General features: G+C 37.4%; 6 protein-coding genes across 18 annotated transcripts; 3 read left to right on the top strand and 3 right to left on the bottom strand.

Moving 5' to 3' along the window:
• The first annotated feature begins 208 nt into the window (after positions 1 to 208).
• On the top strand, positions 209 to 1,738 carry LOC104783862 (uncharacterized). Its single transcript, XM_087509417.1, has one exon. It carries the CDS (start codon positions 209 to 211, stop codon positions 1,736 to 1,738), a length of 1,530 nt encoding a protein of 509 aa, XP_087365543.1.
• Positions 1,739 to 4,492: 2,754 nt separating this feature from the next.
• On the bottom strand, positions 4,493 to 6,333 carry LOC147945937 (uncharacterized protein At3g43530-like). Its single transcript, XM_087509418.1, has 3 exons — positions 6,010 to 6,333; positions 4,760 to 5,509; positions 4,493 to 4,675 (listed from the first exon to the last, which is right to left on the bottom strand). Exons 1-3 carry the CDS (start codon positions 6,331 to 6,333, stop codon positions 4,493 to 4,495), a joined length of 1,257 nt encoding a protein of 418 aa, XP_087365544.1.
• A 508-nt stretch (positions 6,334 to 6,841) lies between these two features.
• Positions 6,842 to 9,059, top strand: LOC104780516 (protein BCCIP homolog). 13 transcript variants are annotated; one of them, XM_087510305.1, is made up of 9 exons: positions 6,842 to 7,193; positions 7,268 to 7,338; positions 7,477 to 7,596; positions 7,682 to 7,810; positions 7,963 to 8,052; positions 8,123 to 8,195; positions 8,272 to 8,365; positions 8,445 to 8,501; positions 8,614 to 9,059. In XM_087510305.1, exons 3-7 carry the CDS (start codon positions 7,492 to 7,494, stop codon positions 8,307 to 8,309), a joined length of 435 nt encoding a protein of 144 aa, XP_087366431.1. In that variant the 5' UTR covers positions 6,842 to 7,193; positions 7,268 to 7,338; positions 7,477 to 7,491; the 3' UTR covers positions 8,310 to 8,365; positions 8,445 to 8,501; positions 8,614 to 9,059. The 13 variants fall into 13 exon arrangements, with proteins under 13 accessions (XP_087366431.1, XP_087366439.1, XP_087366441.1 ...); XM_087510313.1 differs by having other exon boundaries at positions 8,143 to 8,195; XM_087510315.1 differs by having other exon boundaries at positions 6,860 to 7,193; positions 7,492 to 7,596; positions 8,143 to 8,195.
• Positions 9,060 to 11,447: 2,388 nt separating this feature from the next.
• On the top strand, positions 11,448 to 15,699 carry LOC104780517 (ATP-dependent zinc metalloprotease FTSH 7, chloroplastic). The gene is made up of 13 exons (XM_010505020.3): positions 11,448 to 12,533; positions 12,679 to 12,741; positions 12,819 to 12,953; positions 13,069 to 13,134; positions 13,226 to 13,411; positions 13,504 to 13,590; positions 13,678 to 13,791; positions 13,878 to 14,002; positions 14,108 to 14,216; positions 14,296 to 14,421; positions 14,522 to 14,842; positions 14,932 to 15,055; positions 15,217 to 15,699. Exons 1-13 carry the CDS (start codon positions 11,661 to 11,663, stop codon positions 15,342 to 15,344), a joined length of 2,457 nt encoding a protein of 818 aa, XP_010503322.2. The 5' UTR covers positions 11,448 to 11,660; the 3' UTR covers positions 15,345 to 15,699.
• A 243-nt stretch (positions 15,700 to 15,942) lies between these two features.
• LOC104780519 (uncharacterized) lies at positions 15,943 to 16,388 on the bottom strand. Its single transcript, XM_010505021.3, has one exon. The coding sequence runs from the start codon at positions 16,386 to 16,388 to the stop codon at positions 16,038 to 16,040; it is 351 nt and encodes a 116-aa protein (XP_010503323.2). The 3' UTR covers positions 15,943 to 16,037.
• Positions 15,943 to 19,505, bottom strand: LOC104780520 (uncharacterized). The gene is made up of 3 exons (XM_010505022.2): positions 19,187 to 19,505; positions 17,723 to 19,083; positions 15,943 to 17,550 (listed from the first exon to the last, which is right to left on the bottom strand). The coding sequence occupies exons 2-3, from the start codon at positions 19,051 to 19,053 to the stop codon at positions 17,298 to 17,300; spliced, it is 1,584 nt and encodes a 527-aa protein (XP_010503324.1). The 5' UTR covers positions 19,054 to 19,083; positions 19,187 to 19,505; the 3' UTR covers positions 15,943 to 17,297.
• Between the last annotated feature and the right edge of the window lie 1,692 nt (positions 19,506 to 21,197).

The following is a 21,197-nucleotide window of genomic DNA, read 5'->3' on the forward strand; positions in this document are numbered from 1 at the left end:
CATGTATAGTATAATGTTCAAGAGGAATATAACATTGTTGATGTTAAAAGCAAGGATACAGAGGAAGCTTGGGTTTGTTGAAAGTAACGTTCAGTTGCAGCTGAGCTACAAGCCACTACTGGTAGAAACATTGGAGCATTGTGAGCTTAATGATGATGAGGATGTTAATGTTTATCTAGACTCTGTTAATTATGAGAAGCGAAGATATATGTTGTTTGTGAATGTCATCCCTTCTGAGCCTCAGCCTGAACAAGTTCCCATAGTGCCCATAGTGCCCACAGTGCCCACAATGCCCATAGTGGACCAAAGTTCTGTCGGTATGAACTTTGAAAACCAACATGAGAAGGATGGTGAAATCGGACCTAACGCCATTGTTGTCTACGTAGGCAAAGAAAAGGCTGTAGAGGGTGATTCTAATAAAGAGGGTGAAGCTGAATCACGTGATGAAGGTGATGAATATAATGAGCCACGCCCTGTTGTAGAACCGTGTAAGTATATTGAACCATGGGATGACGGTTTGGATCTGACTAAATTTCAAGAATTTCCAAACAAGAAGGCATTGCAAGATGTGGTGGATAGAGCTTCATTCTCTAACTTTTTTAGTTTTGAAATAGTAAAGTCAGACAAGGTGCGTTATGTGGTCAAACGTCCTAAAGAAGGATGTAACTGGGGTTTACGAGGTGGTAGGATTCGAGATACAGATATTTTCTCGATTAGAAGGCACAACAAGATGCATACATGCTCTCTGGCTAGTCAAATTTCAAGCAACAGTAAGAGACAAGGCACTCCACAATTAGTTGCTTCTCTTTTACATGGTGATTATCCAGGGCAAATGGACACTCCACCTCCAAAAATTATCATGGATCTTGTCAAGACAAAATTAGGTGTTGATATATCATATTCCACGGCGTTGAGAGAGAAAAATCAAGCTGTTACTGATTTGAAAGGTAGCCCAGAAGAAAGCTACAAGATGCTGCGATGTTATCTGCACATGTTAGAGAAGGTTAATCATGGTACAAGATCATATGTGCATTGCAATGAGAATAATAAATTCATGTACTTGTTCATAGCTTTGGGAGCTAGCATTGAAGGATTTAAAGTCATGAGGAAAGTTATAACTATGGATGCAACTTTTCTAAAGAACGGATATAAGGGTGTTCTTGTTTTTGCGTCAACTCAAGATCCTAACCGTCACCATTATCCCTTGGCGTTTGGTGTTCTTGATGGTGAGAATGATGCAAGTTGGAATTGGTTTTTGGAGATGTTGAAAACCGTTGTTGGGGATTCTTCTGAAATAGTATTTATGACTGACAGAAATACAAGTCTCATAAAAGTCATAGATAATGTGTATCCTCTGGCTCATCATGGTTTTTGTATATGGCATTTATCCCAAAATGTGAAAGGTTATGCTTGTAACGTCAACAAAGACGTTGTTGCATGGAGATTCATGGAGTGTAGTAGGTTTTACACAGTGGCTGAGTTCAACATTGCTTACGCTTCTTTTACGACAAGATATCCTTCTGCTGCCAAGTATCTTGAAGAATCTACCCAGAAAGAAAGATGGGCAAGATGTGTTTTTCCAGGAGATAGATACAACCAAGACACAAGCAACTGTGTTGAATCGTTGAACAGTGTATTTAAAGATGCAAGGAGGTACTCCTTGATACCCATGCTTGATGCAATACTTCAAAAATTCTCTGAATGGTTTAATGAACATCGGAAAGAGGCTGTGTCTTGATCGGTCGCAAATAAATTGGTGCCTTTAGTGGAGAACTACTTACATGATTTATGGGCAACTGCTGAGAAACTAAAGGTGATAGAGCTAAATGGTTTCGAACTTGAATACAATGTCATTGACAGTGACGGAAAGCCTTATTTGGTGAAGTTGTGATTGAGAAGTTGCAGTTGCAGGTTTTTCGATATACAAAAGTATCCTTGTGTGCATGCATTGGCGTCTTTCATTACATTCCAAAAATATGGAGGTAAGGATATCGAGTTACATGAGTTGTGTTCTAAGTATTATTGGACGGAGCTGTGGGCAATTGCATATTGCAGGACAATTTATTTAGTACCTGATAAGTCTCGATGGGATGTCCTAGATGAAGTCCAAGATATGCAGATCATGCCTCCGAATCGGAAAATAAAAGGGAGAAGAAAGAAAACAAAAAGGTATGCATCTGCTGGAGAAAAACGACCAAAAACTCGACCTAGGACGCAGAATAAAAGGCGCCGGAGACAAGGACTCCAATGGTTGTTATTTGGAGATAATGTTCATGTTTGATTCACCTCTTCATGTATCAATTGTGTTTGGTTATAAACTTAATGTAAAACTTGGTTTGAACTTAATTTGAAGTCTATTAATGTTTTCTTCTTTCAAAATGTGTATATAAGAGAGTAGAACTGGCACAACTAAGATAAAACTGGTAAAATAATAAAATTGGTACTACCTAAAACCAATACATATTGTATAATACATGTGTATAAATGTTCTACATAGGCTTCTACTATAAATGAATAGTTTTCGAAAATATACTAATTTTAATTTATTTATGAAAGAATCTCAACAAATGTTTCCTTACACTTTTAATGTCACTTTGTAAATAATTACCAAGTAAGCATGAAAAAGTTATAGAATTATAAGTTTTAACTTATGAAGTTGCAAAAAGCTTGTAATTATATGTTAGTTAATTTTAATCAACTGTAAAACTAAAAAAAGTAATGCTAAGGTTTAGTATAACTAATTAAACTGAGAAACCTCTAAAGTACAACTATTTGAAAGTTTAGTGCAACTGCATTAATCGGTAAAACTGTGTGTGAACACGCAGTGTGAACGCACACATCTTTTACACGTGGCCAGAATTTCGTTTTTTCTTTCTTTCTTCACCACAGCCCTGAAGATTCATCTTCCTCATTCTCATCCATTCATTCATTTTCTTCGAAACCTAAAGTACACCTTTTCTCCTTCTCTCATCTTCCAAGTCGAATTCTAGATATATTTCTCTCCTTCTCAAACTATGGAACAATTTGAGGCCGACCCATACTATGCTGATCAGAAGAGGGCGAGGAAGTTAGAAGCGTGGCGACAAGCCATAGCCGATGGTGATTTGGGCATGCCTCGAATTTGCCCATGTGGCGAACAAATCGTCAATGAGATCTCTCCAACAGAAACAGAGAAAAGAGATGGTTTACTTGCGTTAAGAATAAGGTAAATTAAATTAAATCAAATACAATTGAGAGACCTGAGTATGATGTCTGTTCGTTGATATATTTTGCAGGATGATGGATTGCATGGGCGGAAAAATTGGGCTGATGCAATTGAAGAAGAAACCCAAACCTTAAGGAAGGATGTTGATAACTATTGGGAGAGATTGAAGGAATTTGAACCCCATCATACTAAGATCTATAATTTGCAGATGCAGCTTAAGGAGAAGAGTGACGAGATTGCCAAACTAAGGGAGGAGGTGGCGTTGCTTACCACTCGAGTGGATCTCCTGGATAGGTTGTGTTTCGATTAATATTATCTGAGTCGATCTCATTCTACGTTGGTTTAAAACTTGTTGAATCAGTTTCTGTTTCTTATCTTTTCCTTGAATTCTCTTGTTGAATCAGTTTCTTATCTTTTATGTGACTTCTCTTGTTGAATCATGATGTTCTATCTCTCTTTTATGTGACTTCTAGGATGATGCCTCCTTCTTGAATTGAATCATGTTCTATATTTTTCTTATATGAATTCTCTAGTTTTGTTTAGTTTTACCAAAAATACGAACGACAAATCCAAAAAAATAACGTAGTTTTACATAGTTTTACTAGTAATACCAGTACCAATCGCAAAACCAAGAAAATAACGAAGTTTTACATAGTTTTACTAGTACTACGATGACAAATCAAAGAAAATAACATAGTTTTACTACTTCTTAGACCTTTTTCTCTTCGTCCCTCTCCCTCCTTCTTGCGAAGTACTCGGTTGCTCATCATCTACAGGCGCCTGACATGAAACCAAATTTTGTTAACACCTTCTAGTATTACCAAGTATTACTATAGTATTACGAAGTATTACCTTCGATTTCTCTTGCTCTTTCACATATACTTCCAACGGTTCAATCCTTTTTTCAAGCCCATCAATCTTCGCCGAAATGTTATCGAACTGGGTTTTCATATCCTGCTTCATGGTCCTTAGAAGATCCACCAACTAAATAGTATCTTCTCTCGGTTGTTCATTGGCGTCTATTTCCTCATTCACATCGTTTTGTCCTGAACGAGTAGCCACATCGGCTGTGTACATCTCCTCCAAAAGTACAGGTAGTCCTCTACGAAGGCGCCACATCCAACTGGCAACTACGACATCATGGATATCGTCTTCCTCAGCTTCTTCCATGATTAAATCGAGAAGAGGAATTTCTTCATCAATATGAGGGATCACACTAGCAATTGCCTCTTTAAACGACCTACTTTAGATACATTACAAACGAATTTATTCAAATGATTAATAATTTCAATTGTTAGGATAACTAACCTTTGTTGTACCAAGTGTATCACCTATATTCTTTAGAGGAAAACCTTTTTGACTGGTACTCTTAAATTTCCTCCTGCACATCCTAGGACAACTTGCATCCGCCTCAGAAATTTGGTCAATGTAAGTGTTCGCCAAAATTGGAACTGCCTCAAATAGTAAAAACTACACAACACAAAAAAAAAAAAATCAGCTTCACTTATAAGAAATATCAACAATGAGAAAACTTCAAATTTTAAACTAACTAACCTCCAATGGAATACAAAAACCTGGAACAGGCCATATCACATTCTCTTTATGCACGACCCCATTAAAATGCCTCATTGTATGGGAAATCTCTTCTAGCATGTTCTCGAATGATAATCTCCCCCAAGGAAAAGACACACAAAAACCTAGATCATTCACTGCTCTTACAACAAAATCATCGATACCCGCAACATCTTTCCCCGAGTCTTTTGTATAGCCTACAATGATGCTTCCTAAAAAGTAGAGAACCGCCATCTTCAACCTATCACGAGTACGATCTGGTTGCATTACCATTAGCTTTCCCCTCACATCTTGAAGTGTAATCTTTTTTTTTCGTAAAAAATACTTTCTTCGAAACTCGATACCGCCGGCTTCCTTGTAATCAAGTGGATAGCACCGACAATCTAATCCAGACATCAACGCATGTTCTCTCAGACCATACCGGATTGGAACACCATTCAAAACAAACCATGCTTCCTTCTTTTTTTCGATTTTAGCCGTTCGAAGTAAGAGAAACCACATTCCCATAAGCTTATGGTTTGGTTCCCTTGGCATGTGGAAAATGTGCTTGAATTGTGGATGTTTCTCAAACCAATCCCTCTCAGAACTAGTCAGTGGATGCTCTAATTTATCCAGCGTTTCCACAGTTTCAAAAATATGACACCTTGTCGATAGCTTGATTTTTTTGTTGTACTGACTAGGCTCAAAGTGCATTCCTAAAGGTTGCATCGCTTCTGTTTCCTCCTCTGATTCCTGCAACAATATCAGTATTACATGAGTTATACCAGTTATACAACAACTAGTTGTACCAGTTCTACTAGTTCTACACCACCTAGTTGTACCAGTTCTACTAGTTCTACACCCATTAGTTGCACCAGTTCTACCAGTTCTACTAGATCGATTTCAAATTCCAATTCAATTCCGAACGAATGACACAGACTTGTTGTACTTACACTTGCATCGTTGTGCTCCTTGTGCTCCCTCTCACTTTCGCTTGTACTCCTTCTCCAGTTACCTGCCGAGTTCGAACTTCCCTCCTTATCTTCTTCTTCTTCTTCTCCTTCATCGTCTTTTTCTTCCGATTCTTCTCCTTCATCGTTTTCTTCTTCCCCTTCATCGTCTTTTTCTTCCCCTTCTTCACCTTCTTCTCCTTCATCGTTTTCTTCTTCCACTTCATCGTTTTCTTCTTCCCCTTCATCGTTTCCTTCTTCCCCTTCATCGTTTCCTTCTTCTTCTCCATCGCTTGATTCCACAGAAGTAGATCTCTCGTTATCTCCTCCTTCTTCATCATCTTCTTCTCGATTACTTGATTCCGGAGTACCGGATTTTGCTTTCTCTCCTTCGTTCGCATTTTCTCTTCCGACCACCGGATTGGGTTCCTCCGAAACTCGACTTTCACTTTCTTCCGCCACCGTACTCAAAGCTCTCTCTCCTCCTACTGTCGCCGGACTCAAACCCGACACACCTACTTCCGGCGAATCGAATTTTGCTTTCGAACCACCATCTCCTTGTGAGATCTTCTTCTCTTTCAAACGCTCACTCCTCCTCACACGACCCCCCCCCCTTGTTTTCACCATCTTCTTACTTGATTTTTGTTTGATTGAAAGAAAACGAGAAAACCCTAGTTCTACACTTTCACCCAAATCGATTCGAGTTTCCCGAAGAAAGAGAAGAGTGACGAGAGAGAGCGGTTTTAATTTACAGTTTTTTTTAAAAAAAAAACCGATTCAGTTTTTTGGGTCTTAGATTCGTTTTCGTTTGGTTGGATTGATACTACTCATATATTTTTTGTAAATATCTTAATTTTCTTTGGACAAGAATGGAAAACAAACATTCTGGATTTAAAAAAAATTAAAAATAAAAACCAAAAAAAAAAGAATTTTTTGACATTATCAGAAATTTTTTAAAGACTTTTCAGACGTTTACTCTATGAGGTCGGCGGTAGTAACGTCGTATCCGATGCAAAAGAAGGTAAACTTTAACACGCAACGCACCCACAAGAAGACATACGTGACCTCTCACATTTTTCATGCAATCAATCACAATCAAGGAACAAAAGTAATTAACTATTATATATATACACATATATATCGTTTGTTAAATGTTTTTCTTTCGTTGAGTTTAGTCAAAAGATCTACGAAGAGATCACATGTTTTAGCATTTGAATGAAACTTAACTTTTACTTCATAACAAACCTTTTTTGTTATCTTCCTCGAGTCCTTAGTCTCTACACTAGTCATGTGAAATTGTGAATGTTTACAGTAATCTTGATTCTTGAATACACACTGACTTCTCCGTTTCATAAGGTTACTCCGTTTCTTTCTGTATAGGATCCAATGGGGTCGATCTGGGGTCCAATTGGGCTTTGATTTGGAAGGAACAGAGGTCGGGTTTATTAGTTGGAACGGACCGGTACGGTGGATTAAAAAAAAATCCGGTATGAATTGACTCGATTGAACCATTCGGTTTAGGAAATTTAATTGTATGAAGCCGTTTATTTTAGTAAACCAGGTTCTTCTCTCCGTCTATCTCCAAGTCGCCGCCGATTCTCTAACCGGTGCTAGATCTCAGCTCCACCGTCGGTAAGATTCTCGTCAATCTCAATCCAAAGAATTGCTATTCATACTCTTTTTTTCTTTATGGAGTAAAGTTATGATCTCAATTCATAGAGAAGAGACAAACTTTAGGTTCTGGTTAATTTGGCGTTAAATTTTTGTTAGTTTGGATTGGGTTAGATGCCTCGGAAGGCTATCAGGGAGAAGAAGATTGTCAAAGTATCTACCTTTAGCCTTTTGCTTCAACGGCTAGACGTAAATTGCCTCATCCGGATATGTCTTTTGGTTAGTTAGTACTTTGTAGTTAGTAGTAACCTTAAAGATTGAGACTTTCTCAAAGATTCTCTTACAAAACTATCTCGATGACAAGGACTGGGATTTGAGCGGCTTTTTGGATTTGATATTGAATCAAACAAAGGTGGCAACTGTAGTCAAAGTAGCAGATGATGAGGATGAAGCATTATTTGCTCTTGTCACTGCTCTTAACTTGGCAAGTCATGTAAAAACTCATCTTTGTTACGGGACTTTACTTATATTTTTTTATCTATGCTTAATGATCGAATTGAATGTTTGAAGGTGTTTGTTCGTATTTGGTTTTATAACTTTACTGTATGCATTCTATTAACCACTGTATATGTATAACCAGAGAAGACTATAGTGAGTGATCTAGAACTACTCTTGGAGAAAAAGGAGAAAGATGTTGGTTTACTCGACGAAGTCTCATGGGCCACTGAAGACGAGGTATGGTCTTTTGAAGATAAACTCAGGTATGTTCTTTACTTATGACTTATGAGAAATGTTAATTTAACAGTTTGAAGTTTCGGTTTATAGCCTACAGAAGAGCTTCGAGGGTCATTCCGCTTCAACTCACCAAGATTTACAAGGTGTTTTTTGTGTTCCCATAAGATTCTTTTCCGGTTTTTGAATCCTCTTTCTGATGTGGATTCTTGGTTATATTAGTTGAAGCATCCCAATCAGAGAGAACCTTGTTATATTGAAAAGGAAAAGGAGGAAACAATATTCCTTAAGCCTGAAGATCAAAATTATTCTCGAGGTACTTACCCTCACATTACCTTGTGAAACGAAAAAAAAAGTTATACGCTAAACATTTTGCTTAAAAATGTACTATTCAGCTTAGCTCTTGGTCCTTCGCATTCTCTATGCACTCGCAGCTAGTTACATCTCAAGAGGCAAGTTCATCTCTTGAATGCCAACATACTTTGCTTCGCCGGAATCACAACATAAGTTTGAATACAGTTGTTTCTGTTTTGTGATGTTTGGTTATAATGTCAATTCCTGCAGTTGAAGAATCATCAGTTGATGGGTCGAGTGATGGTCGTGGATGCACAAAAGATCCCTGAATTCAGACAGAAGTTGAAGTCTCTCATTGACGAACAGTAGTGAACATCTTCTTCTTCTTAAAGATTTCGGCTAACGGCTTTGTTGTTTATTTCGGCTAACGGCTAATGAACAGTTTTGATGAGATTATTAAAGTGCTGAGGTTTTGTTGTTCTCCGACTTTCCTCCCCTGCATATTACTGGAACTGAGACAATGTATATTAGCTTTTCTTTTTTGCTAAAGGGTTTATCTGGATTAGAAATAGAGGTAGACTTGGTTTATTAGACACACATTTGTACAGTTCTTTTCTTTGTGTTTACTACATTAGAGATCTTTGAGAAACAAAACGCAGCGCTTGTGTAAACTTTTGTATTTTACCTTTTGAAACTCAAATTAGATATTTTCAAAAGATGAAAACAGTAACGTTGACAAAAAGTACTCAAGTATGTGTGGTGGATCACGCCGCTAGAGGAAACAATATGAACTGTAATATGTATTTGTTTCGTTTATAGTCAGTTGTCTTTTTGTAATATGTATTTTTCAGGAGACTACAGTAAAAACTCTATAAATTAATAATGTTGAGATCATAACATTTTATTAATTTATAGTGATATTAATTTATTTATAAATAAATTAATAATTATTATTTATAGTGTAAGTTGATAATTATTAATTTATAGATATATACTTTAATTGTTTAAATTTTTAAAATTATGAATTGAGACAATTTTAGTAAAATGAGATTAGACTTTAGGATGTTATCAGTTTAGAATTGAATTTGTAATATTTAGAAAACAGTATTGACAATAAATTACAAATACTCTATAAAACTATCAAAAATGAAAATGGTGCATAAGTAGAAATTGAAAACTTCAAAAAAACTTAGCTATTTTTATGACATTGTATAGAGTATTCTCAATCATTATAGTTTGAAAAGACAACATAAGAATTATTTCTAGATATAATTTTCAGAAGAAAATTCAAAATTTTAAAGCATACATATATCAACATATATATATATATATATATACATGATTATTAATTTACGATATTATTGGGACCATATTTTACATGAGGATTTATAAAAATTATTATCTTATTGTCTTATCAAATTTTGATATTTTTTATACTGGTCCGACTTGGAATTAGCAATATTTATTAATTTATAATGTTTATTAATTTATAGATTATTAATTTATAGAGGTTTTACTGTAAAAACAATATGAACTGTAATATGTATTTGTTTCGTATGAATAGCAAAAGTTATATTTTTCTCAAAATTAAATACACTAATATATAATTTAACTAAACAAAACATATTAAAACAAAAAGTTCAAATCATTCAAATAAGGCATAGTATATTTGAGAACTTGTATTATTTTTTTTTTACAAATAGTTTTTTTTAATAAACTAACAAAATGCTAACGTGACAATAAAAAAATAGATGGTACGACAATTGAGAGTCTATTTTATTTGTTATAAAAACACATGTATAAAAGTATTTTACTTATGTTTTGTTTATATTTTGCATATGTTTTGCTTATTTTTTTGTTAGATTATTTTTTTTCTAAAAAACATATGTAAGATGATACATAAATGCAAAATCTTATCAGAAAAATTAGTTTGAAAATACTTACTCATATGTAATATTATCAATCAAGCCATGTATATATGTATAAGGAGAATTTATACTTCAACAATTTAAATTTTACTAAATACTAAGTACTTGTGCGGTGGTGGATACATGATATGCAATTTAATTTTGAGGAGTTACTCATGAACTACATACATGAATTGCCCACAGCTGCTAGGCTCTCTACGGTTCATAAGTCGTACAATAACATTGGTTTTAAAGAAATTTATTATCCAAATGAAAAAGCAGATGAGGAATATGGGCATTTCCTCCTTATTACCGGATATGGTGTTGATTATTTTGGTAGAGCTTTTTGGGAATGTCAAGATTCACGTGGATTGATGTAATAGCTTTGAAAAAAATCGCTTGGTCTCGTGCTTACAAGATGAATCGCGCGTGAGAATATCTCGTTTGCGCTTTCTCTACCCATGATGCTCGTCACTTTGGTTTGGTATTCCTTGTAGTTTTTCAGCTGTTGGTTCAATCTGATTGCGTTCTAACAATATGATAAACCATAAAATGTTAAAAGCATTCCGATTAACTAACTTCATAGCCTGATTAAACCAGGTTAAGAATATTAATTACGTATAACATGATAGTTTTTTCAAGAAAACCGGAAGCACCATAGGCGAATTGGCTCCGATTAACAAATTTGTTCCATTTGATCTTGGCTAAGGTACGACACCGGATAAGAAGTGAATCCTAGATTCTCAGCTACTCGAACAACAACAAAAAAGAGCCTAAGGAGTAAGGAATAAGAAATGATAGATGTTACTATATAGTATATACACGTGAATAGTGAGTTAGGCTGGATCGAACTAGAATTTACAAATGATTCAGAGACATTTATAATTTAAGTCATATTACAATAGTTTAACAGTTTGAAGTTTCAGTTTATAGCCTATAGAAGAGCTTTGAAGTTTGAAGGTAATTTACAAATGATTCAGAGACATTTATAATTTATTCGTACTAAGACCATACTAGAATTTTGGATAGAGTGATTTTTTGGTTTTTATTTTCTTCTAAAAGAGAAGGATTGATTAGGCTATTTTGGGCCTCTTTCGGCCCCAAGAAACTCTTAAATCTTTCTCCAATTATAATCCACGTGTCCTCTTTTGCACCATGTAGTTCAGTGCGCCGTGTCACACTGGATTACTCGGCTTTACCGGTGCCCGGTGTTCTAAACTTCTAATTTAGTCGCCCCTAGTGACATCGACGGTCGAATTTTAATCTAACGATCGATCCAACGATCAATATTCGAAGTTGAATTTCCCAGCAAACCTCTGTCGTCTTGAATTAGACAGATGGATATATATAAAAAAACGAATTATGAAATGTGCGTTCTTTGATTTCCCCAATTTCTAGGGTTTCGAAATAATGACTACTACTACATTCGAATTTGCTCAGCCAAGAATCAACGCTAGGTTCAAATTCGCTACTTGTGTTAGTCATCATAATACTCTATTGTACTCGAAAGCTTCGAGCTTTTTCAACCATCGTTGTAGGGTTTATCCCCAGAACCCGAATCGCTTCGTCTCCAACTCAATCCCGCTTCCTCTGGAGAAGAAGAAGAAAGCTTTTACGGTGTTGAGAAATCAAGAAAGGTTTAATCTTTTTGATGGGTTTTCAAGGAAGACGAGCAGAAGAGTTGTTGTGAATTGTCAAGAAGATGATGATCATATAGAGGGTTCGAGTGAGAGTAGTGAGGATGAAGAGAGAAGCCAGAGTACTCCGGCTAAGTCGGGTTCATCGTCGAAGCAAGGGGAAGATAAGGTGTGGTGGTCATCATCTAAGGGAAAGAAGAAGAAGTGGCAGTGGCAGCCTATAATCCAAGCTCAGGGGATTGGAGTTTTGTTGTTGCAATTGGGTGTTGTTATGTTTGTGATGCGATTGCTTTGGCCTGGGATACCTTTACCTGGATCGGAGCCTCGAGTTCAGACGACTTTCGTGAGTGTGCCGTATAGTGAGTTTTTAAGTAAAGTTAATAGTAACCAGGTTCAGAAAGTGGAGGTTGATGGGGTTCAAGTTTTGTTTAAGTTAAGAGATGATGGAAAGTGGAAAGAGAGTGGAAGTAATAGGTTGTCAGAGTCGTCTGAATCGCTGCTTAGAACTGTGTCTCCCACGAAAAGAGTTGTGTATTCCACCACTAGACCCGGTGACATCAAAACACCATATGAGAAAATGCTTGGGAATAATGTGGAATTTGGATCTCCTGAGAAACGCTCTGGGGGATTCTTCAACTCTGGATTGGTAAGGTCACTGGTGCTACACCGCATTTTTCACTATTTGTGCTACTCCTTAGATAGGATGGCTTTTTCAAAAGAATGGACTTCATTTTCACTTTTGGCAAGCATTTATTCGATAAACTGTTTCTTTTTTTTATCTGTTGTTGCAGATAGCTCTTTTCTACATAGCGGTGCTTGCAGGGCTTATTCGATTCCCTCTTAGCTTCTCCACGGTATGTATCTCCTGTATATTTCAGTATGGTTGTTTAAATTATTTCAAGTTCTTAAAAAAAACTATGGGTGTACACAGAATACAACTGGCCAGCTTAGGACCCGGAAGTCTAGTGGTCCGGATGGGGGAAAAGTCTCTGGTGGAGGTGAAACAATCACTTTTGCAGATGTTGCAGGTGTTGATGAAGCAAAGGAAGAGCTAGAAGAAATTGTGGTAGGTGTTTCAGTCCTTTAAGACTCTGCACATACTTATTAATGGTCAGATTGATTGTTAGAGCATTACTCTCAGTCTAGTATTTGTCTTTTTACACATGGATTAATTGATGCAGGAATTTCTTAGAAATCCTGACAAGTATGTCCGTCTAGGTGCACGTCCTCCGCGTGGTGTCCTATTGGTGAGTTATATCATTTGATTTCACTTTAATCTGATATTGGTTACAATGGCTCTCCTCTAGACTTTGATGCCTTTGATTCTTTTCTTTTTAGGTTGGTCTTCCCGGAACAGGGAAAACCCTTCTTGCAAAGGCTGTTGCTGGGGAAGCTGAAGTCCCCTTCATAAGTTGCTCTGCAAGTGAGTTTGTTGAGCTGTATGTCGGCATGGGCGCCTCACGTGTAAGGGATCTTTTTGCACGGGCCAAGAAGGAAGCTCCATCAATTATATTTATTGATGAGGTTAGTATTCGTAGTCAATGTCAGATTATTTCTAGTACGTTATACCTCGGGGCATCTTAAACAAAATTTTGTATTTCCTTTTCATGCTCCAGATAGATGCTGTGGCAAAAAGCCGTGATGGTAAATTCCGAGTCGGCAACAACGACGAAAGAGAGCAAACTTTGAATCAGTTGCTTACGGTAAGTCTGCTTTCATGCACCTTTCCTGCATAAGTAGCATGCTTGATTTTTCCATGAATCAATTACATGTTAGATACTTTTCTGCAGGAGATGGATGGTTTTGATAGCAACTCTGCAGTCATCGTTCTTGGAGCTACAAATCGTGCTGATGTCTTAGACCCGGCCCTGCGTCGTCCTGGGAGATTTGATCGTGTTGTTACGGTTGGTAGAATGGATTAACTCAGAATATTTGTAAATAGTTAGGCATTTTGATAAGGTTCTCTCAAAGGCACTGATTCATTTTTCAGGTGGAAACGCCGGACAAAATTGGAAGAGAATCCATTTTGAGAGTCCATGTGTCAAAGAAAGAGCTTCCTTTGGGACATGATGTCAACCTTGGAAATATTGCCTCAATGACCACTGGTTTCACGGGGTACAGTTTTGTGTATTATCTCTGATTTGAAATTTCTTCGGTTATACGTTTTTTTGGGCGTATTGTATATCACTATCTCATAAACTCTTTTGTCCTATTTTTCAGGGCAGACCTTGCAAACTTGGTAAATGAGGCTGCCTTGCTAGCTGGAAGACAGAACAAGGGGACTGTTGAGAAAATTGACTTCATTCAAGCTGTGGAGCGATCAATAGCGGTACCTCTATAACTTTTCTGTTCTATTGATTATGTAATGCAATTGTCAAAATATGATTTTTACAAAGCATCTGTTTCAGGGCATAGAGAAAAAATCTGCAAGGCTAAAAGGCAATGAGAAGGCAGTCGTTGCAAGGCATGAAGCTGGGCATGCAGTGGTTGGTACTGCTGTTGCAAATCTTCTTACTGGACAGCCACGTGTGGAGGTAAAATTCCAAAAAAAAAACTAGATATGTCTGCTCATTGTCTCTGCTGTTTAATGTGTGTAGATGATTCAAGTCTTGCTCATCTTCATTGTGTTGTTAGAAATTAAGCATATTGCCGAGAACAGGAGGGGCATTGGGATTTACATATATTCCCCCTACCAGTGAAGACAGATATTTGCTCTTCATTGATGAACTGCTTGGACGTCTGGTTACCCTTCTTGGAGGTCGTGCAGCTGAAGAAGTTGTATACTCAGGGCGTATATCAACAGGTGCATTTGACGATATAAGGCGGGCGACTGATATGGCATACAAGGCCGTAGCTGAATATGGTCTTAACCAAAAAATCGGACCTGTGTCTGTGGCTACACTTTCTGGTGGTGGCATTGATGACTCTGGAGGCTCACCATGGGGAAGAGATCAGGTTACAGTCATTTTGCATTGTCTTTTCCTAGGTTTCTAACATACCCGTTGAAAGAATGCAAGAGTTTAACCTTCCATGTTACAACACAGGGGAAACTAGTTGATCTTGTTCAAAAAGAAGTGACAATTTTGTTACAAGCTGCCCTCGATGTTGCGCTGTCTGTTGTACGCGCTAATCCAGATGTATTGGAAGGGCTTGGTGCTCAACTTGAAGGTATAGTAGTATAAGTTTGTTTACTTTCATCAAAACAGATTTTGAAAACGTTTAGGACACTATAAGATATCATCGCTAAAAGTTTTGTTTTTCCATGGCTTTTTGCTTGAGTTTAATGTGATAACTGGCTCATTTCGATGAAATGTCATGTTTTGGTGCAGAGAAAGAGAAAGTAGAGGGTGAAGAACTGCAGAAGTGGTTAAGTATGGTGGTTGCGCCAGGAGAACTTGCAGTCTTTGTCAAAGGAAAGCAAGAGCTTCTACTCCCGGCACAAGCTAGCTCCAGTTAACAGCTACTATGTTCTATCATCAATTATAACCATAAAGACAGTTTCTAACACGGTTTATCAGCTCTTTCCTGGCTGCCTTATGGTATCTCCAGGTCAGGTCTAGTAATCACCATTGCCTAAGCATAGCATTCATGGTTCCAGCATGCGTAGAACACTTGAATCAAAATTGGAAGAACCATATTGGAGTATGACTCTGGTGATATAATTCATAGATTTTGTTTGATGTTTGTTATTCTTGCTAGATACAGTCTCTTAAAGAGAACTTGGCAAAAGTGTATAATTGATTCGGATGTATAAAAAGCCTTTACATATTATATCTGCTTTGAAAATAGTGTGATTCACACTCTTGAATTCCTACAAGGTCCTCTTTGTATATGAATCATCCCTTTGCTCTGTTCTTGAAAGGACTGATGTATGTGTAATGCAGCTCTTAAAGGACCCGCACAAAAGGTTGCATTAACATTACTCATTTTAATCCACAAAAAAATTGGCGTTAGCATTACTCATACTATATTATTCTCAGATTTCTCGAAGTAGTGAGTGAATCTTGATAATTGTTCAGAAAAACAATAACTAGATCATGTGATGTCAAAGAAGATGAAGAAAGAGTAGCTTATATATAATTGAAATCCGAAGAATTATAGAGAATAAAAACAGAGGCATAAACAATGCAAATTACTATACATGTTTCTTTTATTTTTTGAAGAGGCCACCTAAGCCACCAAATCCACCTTCGTTCTTCTTCGGGGCAACAGGCGTTGGAGCTGAGTTCTTACCACCGCGAACGCTTCCTCTGCCACTGGTAGTGCCACTGCTTCTTGTACCTCCTTTGCCACTGGTAGTGCCACTGCTTCTGGTAGCTTGTGTCTCCTCCACCTTCTTGAGAATTGGATCAGTCTCGTAGAACTGATCTTGCTTTGTCATAAACCCAAGAACAAAGTCGAGGGGATTCTTCTCCTCCTTTGCGGGGCCTGAAGCTCCCTTTGCGCCTGTGGCGTAAACCCTGACGGTGGCAGGAGCAAATGACAGAAGTGAAGAAACCATTGTTGCTTATCTCCTCTCTTCTTCTTCTTCTCTTTCCCTGTTTTTTTATCGGAACTGTGTGTGTTTGCCTGTCTGTCTTCGTGTGGCATTTGTTACAAAAGGATTATAACGAGGTTGGGTAAATCTGAGCCGTTGGATTTTTCTTGGCACAAACTCTCCACAAGTGTCTTATCCTCTTTCTCTTTCCCTTTCACACATTTTTTCTTAAATTACTTGGATACCTTTTTATTTTGGTTTTAATTTTATTTAGATATATATGGGCACAAATATGTAGTAAATAGGTTATTGTGATTATATTATTTGTAGCTTGTAAGAGGTTTTTAAATGGAAGATTGCACATAGTCATATTCTCCCATTTGTCTGATTTATTTCTTCAAATGTAACGTATGAAAGAGGAAGAGACACGCCTTGGTTTTTTGAGTGTGCGATGTTGTCCCATGTAAAAGTTGTGGCAAAATTGGGCCAAGGCCCATTTATTGGGAAAGGTTGTTCAACGCTAGAGCGGTAGACTCTGTAAAAGTTGTGCGTGAGTCTCTGTTAGCACCACAACACTGCTGAACGAAGCTCAAAGACAGTAACAATTACATTAAACGATTCAAATATGCTCACTTATTATTTCACCAAAAGCAATGCTCAGTGATTATTATTAGTAGTGTTGGATCTACACATGTTCTTTCTTATTGGACGCATCCATGATCAGTAGACCAATGGAATCTGCGACCGTATTTACTAGAGTGGAAAGTTAGGCAAAAGCCAAAAAAAAACAAAAAGAACCAAAGAGAAGCAATGCTCATCAGCTGCACTGGTTCACTCAAAAACACTACTTACAGTTTTCCTCTTGCTTCTATTTTGTACCTAAGTTCTGTCCCTGTCTCTTCACTGCTAACAAACCACATCATTCACTCGTTCCTAAGCCATTTCCTGAGGAGACTCAGACGATTCTAATGGGAAACATGTTTCCTCACCACCCGTTTGCCAGAGGAAGCTGGCGTAGTTGGCGGCGTGGAAGGAGTTGGTAGGGTCTGCAGATATAGCTTCGAGAAAGTTCTCCTCAGCCGCCCAGAGATCGTCCCGAACTTTCCACAGGAAGATAGCGTATTTGCTGTACGCTTCCGCATCTACATCTTCTGACTCTATGGCTTTCTTGAAGCAGTTCTCCGCTCTAACACACATCCAAAAGCAAACATCATTTGTCAAGTTCCAAAGGTACATAGAATCATGACCAATCTACACACCTTTGATGTTCAATGAGCCAAGTGCAAGGATATACTTCACAAAGTACAAGTAATAAACTCTTGAATGTTAGATGCAAGAATAGGTAAAGGATGTATCACCTGTCGTAGTCTTGAGTAACGAGGTAATTGAACTGAGCGTAGTTAGCTAGGAGCAGATGGTTGTTCGGCTCTTGAGCCAAACCTATCTTATATAAAAGCTCTGTTCTAGTGTAATTGGCATAATCATCCAATTCAATCCTTGCACGGATCGCTGAAACAAATCTCAATCTCATGTCACGGTCAACAGGGGAATCTTGCATCTGATCTGCTTCTTCAACCATCGAATTCCACAGACTCATCTCCTCTTCTCTAATCCCTTCTCCTGAAACCGAGTCTCGGTGTAACGGTAAGTGGGAACCTAACCATTTGGACCCATCAATCCCTTTACCATCTCTTCCACTTAAACTAGACTCCTTTAATGAAGAACAATCAATCCTTTGATGCGTCTGATCTGGACCTTTACTACCCAATGGCACGTCTTTTGTCTCCTCTGAGTCTGGAGGAGATGCTGCAATAGGTAGGTTTGATGCAACTGAATGCACAGTGTAGTTCGCCAACAAAACCATCACATAAACCATCAAAGTAGGTGTCTGAGAGAACACGCGTTGGAAAATCCAAAGCAAAGAAGCACGCATCTCCTTCTTAACCTGCCTAAGAACACCCACCCTAGTCTGCAACGCAAAGCTATGAAGCTCCTCAAACATGAAAACCATAGAAGAAAAAGCTCTATTGATAGAACAGTAACTAGATGCACTAGCTTCTTTAAGCGCTTCTTCTTGTAACTTCCTCTTTATTATCCTAAGTGACAGAGGCAAATCAACACTGTTTGCTTTCATTTGAATACTTGAATGGTTAACCATCTCTGCCCATGGTGCTTCCAAAGAAGCTAAACCTGGAACAGACTCTTGTAATAGCTTCACAGAACCAAATCTACGATTACCTACTACTGGTTCTGATTTGTGTTTGTTCTCTTCTTCGTCTTCTTGCCCTGCAATCCTGAATTGTGAGGCTAACTCCTGCATCTTCACAGAGAAGGCTTCGTCGGAGAAGAAACCTGAGCTCGCACTACAAACTCTCCTTAACGAACTATTATTTCTCTTCACCACATCTGTTGTGGTTGTTGTTGTTGTTACCTTAGAGAATTCCCAAGGCTCACAAGATTTAGATCGGTGAAGCTTCCCAGATTGCGTTCCAAGAAACGTGGAAGGTTTCAATCTACTCTGACAAGCTAAAGATCCTCCAACAACGGAGGAGGCATCTCCGGCTCTTCCACGAGAAGAACGACGGCGTTTTGAGGAAGTTAGGGTTTGAGAAAACGACGGACATTGAGGAATCGTCGTGTGACGTCCTGACCAATGAAACGACGTCGTGGTAGCTACTTTCACCTCCATTGTTTACGAAGAGACGCTACAACTCCGAATCTGTATGAATCGAGAAAGAAAAAGAAAACTACAAAGATTAAAGACAAAATTGATTACGAGAAATTGAAAGATAGAGAGAATGTGAGAGAGAGAGATAGAGAACCTTCTTGGTGAGTTTTCAAATTCGTTCGGTTGAAAGAGATTTTCTTGGGAGAATTTTGGGTTTGTGAGGTCAAAATCGAATTCAGTGGCTCTCTCCTGAAATTTGTTAGAAACAAAGAACAAGGAGAAGAAGAAGAAGACAAAAAGCCCTTATACGTAAAAAAATTAGCATAAAAATATAATAATAGAGTAAATTACCGGATATAGCCGGTGAAAAGGCGTGTGCTATTTTAGAGAAGAGATTAGATTTTTTTTTAAATCCACGGGTGGAGACGGTTACAGGTGATGAATGATAAAACTGAGCTACGCGGTTTATTCGGGGGAAAAAAAATCTTACGGATGGTAATAAATCACGTGTTGGGTTTGATAAAGCTGGCTTGATAGTATTTGACACGTACGGGATTGGAGATGGGTTCACGGGACTCGAGGCCGAGGACATTAGATCTAGGCACTAATACCCGTTACCCGTATTCGATCCGTTACTCAATTTATATCCGTTCTGAAAAAAGAGTACCCACAGCTTTAGGATTGAATAAAGGGTATTATAATCATATTACCCGTGAATAAGGAACGAATATAAGGTATTAGTTTAGTTTTCAATATCCGTCCCGTTACTCGTCCCGTTACTCGTCCCTTTACCCATTTTGTTATCCGACCCGTAAATATCCTTTAATATTTTGTATTATTATTATTTATTATTAATTTATAAATATATTATAGAGTTAAAGTTAAAGCCTAAGTTCAACTTAGTCCAACTGAAATGATATATACAACGCCCAATTGAATTAATATTTTATTTTTATTTTTTAAGTTTGTAATTTTCTAATTTTTGGACTTATATGTTGCATATATTTATGAATTTTTCCTTTTCGGATTTTGGAATATGAAATTATTATTGCGATTATTGACAATTTTTTTATCGGATATTCATTTATTCGAGTAAGAGTAAAGGGTCAGGTATTTAAAGGGTCAACTATTTTTTTCCGGATACCCGTTTTTCCGAGTACCCATTATTTAAGGATCGAGTACGAGTAATTTTTTTCTATTACCCATTAGAGTCGGGTTGGGTAAAGGGTATGAGAAAATTCAAGGGTACCCGTCCCGTGTCCAGTCTTAGAGGACATTGTAGAATAGTACTACTAGTAAATTAAAATTTGGTTAGAAGTTGAATTGAAATACATATCTTTTAGTGACTAGTAGTATATTAATAGATCTAAAAAGTACATGTCAGATGTAAAAATGAAGTACATGGCACCACTACTTGGCTATCTTGATCTGGAGTGCTATGAATTCTAAATTTGTGGTACACATTGTTCTAGTTCACGATGATAATTTTAGTATAAGATTGCTATATAAGATATACGCCCAACAAAATGGATTATGATAATTCATAACAAATACAGAGGCCATGAAAGAAACTAAATGGGCTTATATATTCCTAACACGAATATGGAGGTACCTACCCAAGCCTTGTTCGGCAAGATTATTTTAATGGAGCTAGGCAAGGCATTACATATCTTCTCTGCCAAGAAATTGCAAATTGTAGTCTTAGTTTCCAAAACCATGATAGACGAAGAACGTAGCAGTTAAGACAATGATTCCTCCTTTACTCGAGTCACTGTGCTTGTATTGACGAGTTGTGTGTTAACACATGTACTTCACTTTTTGGTCTAGATTATTATTCTTCCCAGAAAATGTAAAGCTGGAAATACAAACATTTTAATTTTAATCTTGTCTGGAAACAAAACAGAGCATAAACAGAGGAAACAAAACAAACCACTGAATATGAAACGACAATATGATATTTATAGAGAAAACCCCCCTCTACACATCAACGTCTCGTATAAACTTTCAAAGTGACAAAGCAAATGTAGTTCAAAGACAAAGGTTTCTTTTGGCGTCAATGCTCACGATTAAGTTAGTGTTTCTTAGAGACACATTGACCAAATAAGATTAAATAATGGATTAATTGGTTTCTATGTTGCATGAAATCGCAAACAGAATTGAGATCT

The sequence above is a fragment of the Camelina sativa genome, chromosome 4 (assembly GCF_030686135.1).
Source record: "Camelina sativa cultivar CO46 ecotype springtype chromosome 4, ASM3068613v1".
NCBI lineage: Eukaryota > Viridiplantae > Streptophyta > Magnoliopsida > Brassicales > Brassicaceae > Camelina > Camelina sativa.

Excerpts from the sequence above, each read along its gene's own strand:
- LOC104780520 (XM_010505022.2), bottom strand. The coding sequence starts at position 19,053 with ATGGAGGTGAAAGTAGCTACCACGACGTCGTTTCATTGGTCAGGACGT. Across the intron at positions 17,551-17,722 it reads GTTACTCAAGACTACGACAG|AGCGGAGAACTGCTTCAAGA; the intron begins GTGATACATCCT and ends GATGTGTGTTAG.
- LOC104780516 (XM_087510305.1), top strand. The coding sequence starts at position 7,492 with ATGCCTCGGAAGGCTATCAGGGAGAAGAAGATTGTCAAAGTATCTACC. Across the intron at positions 7,597-7,681 it reads TCATCCGGATATGTCTTTTG|GACTGGGATTTGAGCGGCTT; the intron begins GTTAGTTAGTAC and ends CTCGATGACAAG. Across the intron at positions 8,196-8,271 it reads AACTCACCAAGATTTACAAG|TTGAAGCATCCCAATCAGAG; the intron begins GTGTTTTTTGTG and ends TGGTTATATTAG.
- LOC104780517 (XM_010505020.3), top strand. The coding sequence starts at position 11,661 with ATGACTACTACTACATTCGAATTTGCTCAGCCAAGAATCAACGCTAGG. Across the intron at positions 13,412-13,503 it reads CAATTATATTTATTGATGAG|ATAGATGCTGTGGCAAAAAG; the intron begins GTTAGTATTCGT and ends TTCATGCTCCAG. Across the intron at positions 13,591-13,677 it reads CTTTGAATCAGTTGCTTACG|GAGATGGATGGTTTTGATAG; the intron begins GTAAGTCTGCTT and ends ACTTTTCTGCAG.
- LOC147945937 (XM_087509418.1), bottom strand. The coding sequence starts at position 6,333 with ATGGTGAAAACAAGGGGGGGGGGTCGTGTGAGGAGGAGTGAGCGTTTG. Across the intron at positions 5,510-6,009 it reads ATAACGAGAGATCTACTTCT|GAATCAGAGGAGGAAACAGA; the intron begins GTGGAATCAAGC and ends ATATTGTTGCAG. Across the intron at positions 4,676-4,759 it reads GTTTTTGTATTCCATTGGAG|TTTTTACTATTTGAGGCAGT; the intron begins GTTAGTTAGTTT and ends TGTGTTGTGTAG.
- LOC104783862 (XM_087509417.1), top strand. The coding sequence starts at position 209 with ATGTTGTTTGTGAATGTCATCCCTTCTGAGCCTCAGCCTGAACAAGTT.
- LOC104780519 (XM_010505021.3), bottom strand. The coding sequence starts at position 16,388 with ATGGTTTCTTCACTTCTGTCATTTGCTCCTGCCACCGTCAGGGTTTAC.